Source organism: Danio aesculapii, chromosome 17 (genome assembly GCF_903798145.1).
Source record: "Danio aesculapii chromosome 17, fDanAes4.1, whole genome shotgun sequence".
In the NCBI taxonomy this organism is placed as follows: domain Eukaryota; kingdom Metazoa; phylum Chordata; class Actinopteri; order Cypriniformes; family Danionidae; genus Danio; species Danio aesculapii.
This window is the reverse complement of record NC_079451.1, coordinates 48,760,653-48,771,158: the sequence shown is the minus strand read 5'-3', so window position 1 is coordinate 48,771,158 and position 10,506 is coordinate 48,760,653. Positions and strand designations below refer to the sequence as shown.

The 10,506-nt window shown below is 39.9% G+C and overlaps 2 protein-coding genes across 2 annotated transcripts in view; one reads left to right on the top strand and one right to left on the bottom strand.

Annotated features, from left to right (window-relative positions):
- Nucleotides 1–10,506, top strand: part of LOC130244123 (kelch-like protein 29) — a 747,683-nt gene that overhangs the window by 386,541 nt on the left and 350,636 nt on the right.
- klhl10a (kelch-like family member 10a) lies at nt 1,729–10,023 on the bottom strand. Its single transcript, XM_056477099.1, has 7 exons — nt 9,518–10,023; nt 7,167–7,583; nt 5,426–5,623; nt 5,177–5,326; nt 4,825–4,941; nt 4,627–4,718; nt 1,729–1,881 (listed from the first exon to the last, which is right to left on the bottom strand). Exons 1-7 carry the CDS (start codon nt 10,004–10,006, stop codon nt 1,737–1,739), a joined length of 1,608 nt encoding a protein of 535 aa, XP_056333074.1. The 5' UTR covers nt 10,007–10,023; the 3' UTR covers nt 1,729–1,736.

Below are 10,506 nucleotides of genomic sequence, written 5' to 3'. Positions count from 1 at the left end.
GCATCCTACCGCAGAAACACGACATGTTTGCTATTTGTCTTTTGCTACCGGTACGCGCGGTTGAACCCGTGTGACATCATGTGTGATGTAGGTTGGTAATTCCCCTATAGATTTTTTCCATTTTAATTTTGGTTTAGTCCTTTTGTTTTATTGGATCTATTAGTTTTTGTGTTTATTTTTCTAATTTAAGTTTTAGATTCAGCTCAAACTAAACTAAAACTAGATTTTTTTTATTGTTCAAACATTTATAATGCTTGTTTATAAAATGATGGTTTTAAAATCATGCAAGGGCTGCATTATATTTAATTCATGTGTGCTCCATCTAATCAGCTAATGTGCTGACAATGTTATTTCATTACAAAACAATACAGGGTGTCCTCTGGGTCTCAAATCCCTGTGTAAGTCTAAAATTGCATGCTTAATGGTCTTGAAAGGGTCTGAAAGTCTTAAATTTGACTTGATGAAACCTGCAGAAACCCTGTAATGACATACTCACTGGCCACTTTATTAGTTACACCTGTCCAACTGCTCATTAACGCAAATTTCTAATCAGCCAATCACATGGCAGCAACTCAACAACCATCTCTAGGGTTTACAGAGAATAGTCTGAAAAAGAGAAAATATCCAGTGAGCGGCAGTTCTGTGTGTGCGCATATGCCTTGTTGATGCCAGAGATAGCATCAATTGAGCATCATGTCAACGCCACAGCCTACCTGAGTATTGTTGCTGACCATGTCCATCCCGTTATGACCACAGTGTGCTCATCTTCTGATGGCTACTTCCAGCAGGATAACACACCATGTCATAAAGCGTGAATCATCTCAGACTGGTTTCTTAAACATGACAATGAGTTCACTGTACTCAAATGGCCTCCACAGTCACCAGAACTCAATCCAATAGAGCACCTATGGAATGTGGTGGAACGGGAGATTTGCATCATGGATGTGCAGCTGACAAATCTGTGTGATTCTACCATGTCAATATGCAACGATATCTCTGAGGAACATTTCCAGTACCTTGCTGAATCTATGCCATGAAGGATTAAGGCAGTTCTGAAGGCAACAGGGTGTCCAGCCCGGTACTTGTAAGGTGTACCTAATAAAGTGGCCGGTGAGTGTATATATTATGATAACAAATTAAAGATCTTCAACTCTGACACGCAGCTCATCACTTTTAGGTCCAAAAGCATTGGACAAATCAGAAGACCTTGGAGGTGGGGTAAGCATTGCAAGCTCATGTTTTTAGTATAAAAATGGCATGACAACTTTATTTACAGGTATATCATGGCAGTGGATTGTTGCTTTGTCCAGATATCATGAGTTATATGCTGCATCTTCAAGTGCTTGTCATAACATGTTTTTTTCCTATTTCTAATGCATCCGTTATTATCATTATTAATCACGTTCATCATATCACATCACGTTGACCTCGCACTACACTGCTTTCTTTAATACACATCCCTGAGTGTCATGTCTCATGTTTTCAGAAGCAAAAACTCGTTCAGTATGAATGGGTCCTACATCGAAATCTAAAGTACAGCCAAAAAAATAAATCTAAATGCCTCTGAATGGCTAATAAATTCATAAACACAACAGAAACACATAACTGGTTGTAATATTTAACCCTCCTGTTGACATCAATGAGCCCGTGACGATTTTATGAGTAAAAAAACAATAGATCAGATTTTTTTTTTTAAACTGCATTTAATGTCACACCAAAGCTGTTCTGATGTGTCTTCATTCTTGGTTTGATCCATCAGACTCTTCCTCTAGTATCTGCAGAGAGTCTCTATCAAACACATACTGCAGGCATTGAGGTAAGCCAGAGATCACGCAGCAGCTCAGAGCACTTCGGGAAATGTTCATGTTGCACACTTCAACCCTGCACAAAAACAGAAAGAGAGAGACTATTTTATATGTATATTAAGTCCTATAATAAATATTTCCATTGAAATAAGCACATCTAACTATTATTGCATTTCATTTTACCAGACTGATTTGTGTATATTACTGATTCAATTTATAGTCATTACACATGTACATGTGCAGAGCAATGAAATGCACTTTAGGTCCTACCAGGAGTGCGATAGCAGCAAGTGCAATCATAGAAAACTATGGGTACTATTTACAGATGGATGTGCTATGAACATGACATACAAGTCGTATTAACTAGAATCAAATAGATGGACATGCTGTACAGGTTGCTATTAATAATCAGGGATATGCATGAATATTATATACAGGTTGTTATTTGCTATAAACAGGAATTATAAATGGATATGTAGACATGTAAATCATTCATTTACAAATGCATGAGTTTGTTTACATTTTATATGCACATAAATACATGTGTGCATCATGAGAGTGGGTTAAAGGAACTCTCCTAAAGGAACTAGGATCTCCCCTAGAGTTAAACAGTTGAGTTTTACGATTATTGAATCCATTCAGTCGATATGGCGGGAGCTTTTTAGCTTAGCTTAGCATAGATCATTGAATCGGATTAGACCATTAGCATCTTGCTCAAAAATGACTAGAGCAATGGTTTTAAACTCATTCATTCATTTTCCTTTGGCTTAGTCCCTTTATCATCGTGTTTTACACAGCGGATGCCCTTCCAGCTGCAACCCAGTTCTGCAAACATCCATACACACTCACTCATACTCATACACTACGGCCAATTTAGTTTATTCAATTCACCTATAGCGCATGTATTTGGACTGTGGGGGTAACCAACAGACTATGCAAACTCCACACAGAAATGCCAAATGACCCAACCGGGACTTGAACCTGCAACCATCTTGCTGTGAGGCGACAGTGCTAACCACTGAGCCACTGTGTCGTCCTCCACCTTTTATATTTTGGAACATCTCATCTAGACATTAACAGGTGAGTTTTACTATCCTTCAATAAATTCAGTTGATCTTCGGGTCTGGCAGGGGCTTTTTAGATTAGCTTAGCTTAGCATAGATCATTGAATCGGATTAGACCGTTAGCATCTTACTCAAAAATGACAAAAGAGTTTCTAAATGTTCCTATTTAAAACTGAACCATGTGTAGTAGCAATGATATCATGCAGCGCCTGAATATAGTTCTGAATCATCTCAAAAGTTTCCATCATTGAAAGATTTCCTTGATTATTATGCTGGTTTAATACCTTGCAATATCAGTTTAGACATATAAATGTTTCATTTTCCATTGGTCTTAGTATGGGATGTAACTACTGGTGTCAAGCTTTAAACAGGACAATTATCAAAACTCTGCTCGTTTTTCAGCAAGATGCTAATGGTCTAATCCGATTCAATGATCTATGCTAAGCTAAAAGCGCTCAGTCAAACCTGAAAATTGACTGAATGAATTCAAAACATTTATTCTAAGGATGCTTTCTCACTACAATCGACCCACTCCAGAGTTTCAGTCGAGCCGAGATCACCTCATTCAGGCGGTCTCAGACCGATTGTTTTGCCGTAGATCAGAGCACGATTGCTGGATTTACATATGCCAAACGAACCGCGCTAATGGGGTACCGAAAGAAACATCTAGGTGTGAAAGCACCCTAACACTAGAACAGTGGTCTCAAACTCAATTCCTGGAAGGCCACAGCTCTGCATAGTTTAGCTACAACCAACTCCAACTCACACCTGCTTAATAGTCTTTAGTAGTCTCGAACACCTTGATTAGTTAGATCAGCTGTGTTTGATCAGGGTTGGAGCAAAACTGTGCAGAGCTGCACTCCAGGAATAAACTTTGAGACCTATGGACTAGAGTTTCGAGATTTTCCTATATAAAGCTGGACCCTTGTGTAGTAGCAATGATATCATGCAGTGCCTGAATATAGTTCTGAATCATCAGTTACATCAAATGTTTCCATCGTTGGAAGATTTTCTTGATTTTCCTTGATTATTATTCCAGTTTAGTTTCTAGCCAGGCAGCAGCTTTTTAGATTAGCTTAGCTTAGCATAGATCATTGAATCGGATTAGACCAATAGCATCTTGCTCAAAAATGACAAAAGAGTTTCTAAATGTTCCTGTTTAAAGCTGAACCATGTGTAGTAGCAATGAAATTATGCAGCTCCTGAATATAATTCTGAATATTACAAATGTTTCCATCGTTGGAAGATTTCCTTGATTTTCCTTGATTATTATGCCGGTTTATTACCTAGCCATATAAGTTTAGAAATATAAACATGTCATTTTCCATTGGTCTTAGTACAGGATGTATTTACAGAAGAGTCAAGCTTTAAACAGGACAATTATCAAAACTCTTTGGTAATTTTTCAGCAAGACGCTAATGGTCTAATCCGATTCAATGATCTATGCTAAGCTAAGCTAAAAGTGCTCCCGCCAGACCTGAAAATTAGCTGAATGAATTCAAAACAGTGATTCTAATGACGCTTTCTCCCTACTCTCCACTCCAGAGCCCTCCAGTAATTGAGTAATTGAACTCTTAACTCTAGGAGCTGTTAAATGAGCCTATTTTCCAAAAAAATGGATTGTTCCTTTAATGAAGATTTTAGTCAAAACATTTAGCTTATTAACACCTTTTAACACAATTAGATAACTGATTTACAGCCGTTGTGTCAGGCTGATTGAATGCATTCTGAAACTGCAGTGTGTTTGTGAACATTACCATTCATTTGTACTCTGGTTGTAAATCTCGACATCAAAGCAGGTCCTGAATCCATTAAACCCACCAACAACTATCAGCTGGTCGTTCAGCACCTGTGTGGAGTTTGGAAAAGAGAAATAAAATCTTTAATCTGTGACCAATGAGAATCTAATAACGCTGCATATTTATCCAAACCCTTGTTAGATGTCCTTATCTCACCTCAATGCCGAAGTTGCTGCGCGTGTTGATCATAGCTTCGGTGTCATGCCAGGAGTCAGTGTGAGGATCGTAGGCCTCGACACTTCGCAGACGGCTGGAACCATCAAAACCACCAACCTTAAAACAAAGATATGCATCTCTCTGTTAATATAAAACGTTTGGTACAGTCTATTTAGCTTATTTTGTATATTCATTAGTGCTGTCAAACGATTCATCACATCTATAACTGTATTTACATACAAATCTTTTACATACATTCATATCTCATCTGTAAATATCTGTATAACACTTCTCAAAGTCATCATACACCACTCCAAAATAACATTTACAATCAAAAAACAATTATACTCACAGCATAAATTAGGTTCCCAAAAGTGATGACGCCGACTCCACTGCGGCGGGTCCCCATGGGCGCAATGAGGCTCCATTGGTTTGTTTCAGGGTTAAAGCTTTCAGCAGTGAAAAGACACTCAACCCCAGTAAAACCACCGCAGATATAAATCTGTCAAACATACACAAAAGCAATATACTTTAAGCACTGATGGCATCCAACCTTTACAAGACAAAGGTGTCTGCGATAATCAGGAGTAAACATGCTTACCTTGCCGTGCAGTGAGGTGGCACTGGAGTCACTCCTCCGCTCACTCATGGGTGATATCTGTGTCCACTGGTTGGTGTTTTTATTGTAGCACTCTGCTGTTTTCAGGCGTGCATGTCCATTAAATCCACCAATGGCATAAAGGAGGCCGTCCAGAACAGCGACACTAACATAACACCGCCGTTCGTACATGGGAGCCACCTGTTGTATAAAGCACATACGAACACAGTAAGCTTCGTATTTCTGCATACAGTGGCTATGTTGATAAGAAAGTAAGCTATTGTCATTGGACATCACTTGAATAGTAAATATTGTCCCTTGCTCTGCCAGTTTCAGCCCAGCTCCTAGCCTTGCCGGTCCCATTCCAGCTCCTAGCCCAGGCCCAAGCTTTTTGCCTGCTGAACACATTTTTGCTCCTAACCCTATCAGCCCCATTCTGCCTTCCAGCCCTACTGGCCCCATTCCAGCTACTAGCCCAATTCGGTCTTATGGTAGTCCCAGTCTAATTCTGGCTCCTAGCCCTACTGGCCCTATTCTGGATTCTAGCTCTGCCTGTCCCAGTCTAGCTCCTAGCCCTACCGGCCCTATACTGGCTGAACCTATCAGCCCCATTTCGCCTGACCAATTTCCTACCAATCTTCAATTATGTCAGATCTTCTCTGGCCATCAGTTCAGCCAAATTTACACTATACCCCGGTTCAACCAGTAAACCACTCGGCTCACTCTAGGGGTTCTTTACTGGTGTCATCAGCCAGGCTGTGGTCTGGATCTTATCAAGCGCCTCCTGCTCCAAGTCTCTACTCACTCCATCTGGTCCCCTTGGTCTCTGTAGTCATCTTTCCTGGCTTTTACCTCCATCTGGTCCCTCCTGTCATCTCCCTGGCTCTTATCTCTGTCTGGTCCCTCCTGTCATCTCCCTGGCCCTTACCCTTTTCTGATCCCTCAGTCATTTTCTTGGCTCTTATCCCCATCTGGTCCCTCCTGTCATCTCCCTGGTTCTTACCTCCGTCTGGTCCCCTTGATCCCTTCAGTCATCTCCCAGGCTTTTACCTCCATCTGGTCCCTCCTGACATCTCTCTGGCTCTTACCCTTATCTGGTCCCTCCTGTCATTTTCTTGGCTGTTATCCCCATCTGGTCCCTCCTGTCATCTCCCTGGCTCTTACCCCCGTCTGGTCACCCCCTAATACCTCCTGTCTTCTCCCTGGTTCTTACCTCCGTCTGGTCCCCTTGATCCCTTCAGTCATCTTCCTGGCTTTTACCTCCATCTGGTCCCTCCTGTCATCTCCCTGGCTCTTACCCCCGTTTGGTCACCCCCTGATCCCTCCTGTAATCTCCCTGGCTCTTACCCCCGTTTGGTCACCCCCTGATCCCTCCTGTCATCTTTCTGGCTCTTACCACTGTCTGGTCCCCCTTGGTCCCTCATGTCATCTCCCTGGCTCTTACCCCCATCAATTCCACCCTGGCCTCCTCCTCTACCCCTTTGTGTCCAGTCTCCCTCCTGGTTCCTCCCACCATCATTCCATCCCCGCCATGATCTTCTCCATTTGTCAACATCACTTTTATCAATCTTTTTGGAAACGTCAATATCATGATAATACCATAGATTGTAATAAAAGTTTAATCTGTTAATCATAGTAAGAAAATCTGATACTACCAGAAGCTTACTAGGTAACTTATTAGGTTTTAAGACATTATGTTAGAAGTAAACAAAAAACGACGTTAGATAGATAAGAAACAACTCACCTCATGCCAAATATGAGTGACCGGATTGAATTTCCTGACGCTGCTGAAATAATTCTCGCTGTCAAATCCACCAACAGAGTAGACGAAGCCATCGAGGACCGCCACGCCATGATAGGCTCTGGGAAGCTCATTCTCCACAGTCACATCTATCCAACAGTCCGCCCTTGCATCGTATGCCTCAATCCCATTGGTTGGATTGCCAATGCTCCACCCGCCAATGGCCAATAGGACCTCAGAAGGCATACGTTGGCGTGTCATATAACTTACGAGGCCAGAGCTGGTGGGTTCCACATGGAGGTCAAAAATGACCTTCATTGCATTGATGATAATAAAGGAACAGGCCTCATTCTCCAACACTAGAGGATTATTTCTCACGTTGTTCATGAAGTACTCTGGTGACATCAAGCCCAGTCGAACCTAAAGCACAGTGAGGAGAGGAATTACAAGCTTATCAATTAATGAAAAGACTACAAACAATAATGAATTAAAAAAATATTGAGAATTGAGAAATATTAAAGGTAGACAATGTAATCCATTCAGTCAATGTAAAACTTTTAAGATTCTCAAACTATTTTTCCCAATGTATCTTTGGGCAGGAGATGGGTGCACTGTAAAAGCATTCCTTCTGCTTTAAATCTTTTAATTGAATCAAATTAACTTTTTTACTCATCTTAACTTAATCAAGCATTGATTCAGTCATTTTCCTTCAGCTTAGTCCCTTATTTATAAGGGGTTGCCACAGCAGAATGACCCGCCAACTATTCCAGCATATGTTTTACACAGCGTAAGCCCTTCCAATCGCAACCCAGTACTGCAAAACCCCTAAACACACTCATTCACACACATACACTACGGCCAATTAAATTTTTCCCCAATTCACCTATAGCGCATGTATTTGGACTGTGGGGGAAACTGGAGCACCTGGAGGAAACCCACGTCAACACAGTGACAACATGCAAACTCCTCACAGAAACACTTACTAGCCAAGCCAGAACTTGAATCAGGGATTTTCTTGCTGTAAGGCGACAGTGCTAACCACTGAGCCACTGTGTCGCCCTAAAACTGACAAAAAATATTAGACTTTGTATACGTTTAGTTGTATAAATTTAGTTGAAACCTGATTAACGTATTAAAATAAGTTATGGAAACTTAAAAATATTTGTTGTCTTGACTTTTTGTCATTACATTTTTACAGTGTGTGGGTTTGTAGCTACCTAAAATGACTGACTACTCAATTTCTCAATATTAGCTGCAAAATTTGTGACATATCGGTCTCTAAAGACAAATTATTTTAATATTTAAAGCAGGGGAGCTCAAGCTTTTTCTTATGAAGGGCCAAAATCCAAATACATTGAGGGCTGTAGGTCGAATTTAAATATAGCAAACTGTATTACAGAGTAGCCATGGGTAATTTCCTTAAATAAATAGAAAGCATTACTTTAATCATATTAGGTTATCTATGTTGCATTATAATTTTGTACATTTTATAATTACACTTATTGCAATGAAAAGAAACAATTTATAACACAATGCAGTTCAATGCTTAAATTAATATGATTCAATCACAATATTTAATTGAAACATTTAATGCAAGCTTGCTTTTTTGTAGCTCAACAACAAAACAAACAAACAAAAGGTTACGTTAAATTAAAAACGACAATCTCTATTAAAGGCAACCTCCCCCTGACCCTCCTCTTCATTTTTATTACCTTCTCGGATGGGATGGTGGGCCAAATCAAAGGTTATCATGGGCCAATTTGGACCCCGGGCCCTAGTTTGGGCATCTCGGATTTAGAGCAATAAATGATATGCATTCTAGTCTGTACTAGTCTTGAGTCCTATTTTGGAAATATAATTCCTTTGCATTTGTTCACCACATTTCTGTAATAAGTAAAACTGAGTTGCTTTTTATTATGTATTCACTATACAGAGAATGCAGATACCATTGGGGCCTCAGGGTAACTCTGGAAAAAAACAAGAGTGTTTGCAGGTATGGACACCAGAGTCTTAAACCCCTCTTCCTCCAAATGTTGGCAGGTATGATTGTATCTTTAAAACTGCTACAAAAAAATCGTCTTTTTTTTGTTAGTTAAGGCAGAAATGACAAATTATATTGAAATAAAAAACAGGTTTTGAAAACAGCAGACCTAAACGCACAGTCCATGCAATTTTGTATTTTATTTTGTGCCAATTTTTCTTTTCCTGTTTTTAGTATATCTCGGAAATCTCTGTCTAATCATTGGAAAAACTCCAGTAAACATAAACGGAGTGATGATTGTCAATGTAGCGATGAAAATATTGAGAAAAGTCTTCACACAGACACGCAAAAAGATGAACAAGATGACTCTTACCCTTGAGAGAAGCGCAGTGATGTGAGTTCTCCTGTTTTCTGGATCATGATTAATCCAGCGGAGAATCGCCTCAAAAACCACCTCCTCCTTTTTAGCATTCAGCTCATCGCAACCGATCATATTCTCAAGCAGCTCCAGAGGAAGTTGTAGAAACTCCTCGGACACTTGCTGTACCTCCTGGAAATGCTGTAAAACGTAGAACTTGGCTTTGCGGTGGAGCTCTGTGCAGGAGTGGAAACGCTCAGTGAACGCCCAGATGCCGATGCAGTTCTGCAGGGATAAGTTTGCCTCCAGGAACTTGCAGCAGGCTTCAATGAGACCGGAGATTAATAACTGATCAGCCGCCACTAGGAGCTCGCACACGTTGTCTTCAGTAATCTGGACAGGTCTTGCATAGGCATGTTGAATAATCAGAGACATGGTGTCCGAGGACATTTCAGAGAAATTGAAATGTTGCTTTGGTTTGGTCCACTGTGTGGAGAAAAGCATCCTGTGGAGCACATTTGAACAGTGTTGCTTCATGAAGATACTTGATTTGATTTATTTTGAAGAAAACCCATATGAAAACTCATCTGACACAGTTTCAATTTACTAGAACTTCAATGTTAAGCTGCTTTGACACAATCTACATTGTAAAAGCGCTACAAATGAGTTATTACGTTGAATTTTCGGGGAATACATACAAATCGAATTACTGATGTTGGTGTGTAATACTAGAAAGCAATCAAAATGATAGAAAACATGGGATATTTGGAAAATAGGAATTCTTCATTGTGGTTTGTTGTGATTCTTTGTAGTGGACTTTAAAATCAGTGTGATTTGGATCCTATTTTAACATTAAAAATAAGTCTTGTTGTGTTTATATCATTCCAATATGGTGGACTTTTTAGATCATAGTTGATTTTGCATTATAGCTGCCCTTAAATATAAATATTTCCACATTTCTTTTCAATTCATGTTTATTTATATACACTGTAAAACCTGGTAAT

Coding starts and splice junctions, on each gene's coding strand:
- klhl10a (XM_056477099.1), bottom strand. CDS start 10,006: ATGCTTTTCTCCACACAGTGGACCAAACCAAAGCAACATTTCAATTTC. Junction 5,327..5,425: donor CCACCTCACTGCACGGCAAG/GTAAGCATGTTT, acceptor TATGTTTGACAG/ATTTATATCTGCGGTGGTTT. Junction 1,882..4,626: donor AACCAGAGTACAAATGAATG/GTAATGTTCACA, acceptor GTTTTTGTGCAG/GGTTGAAGTGTGCAACATGA.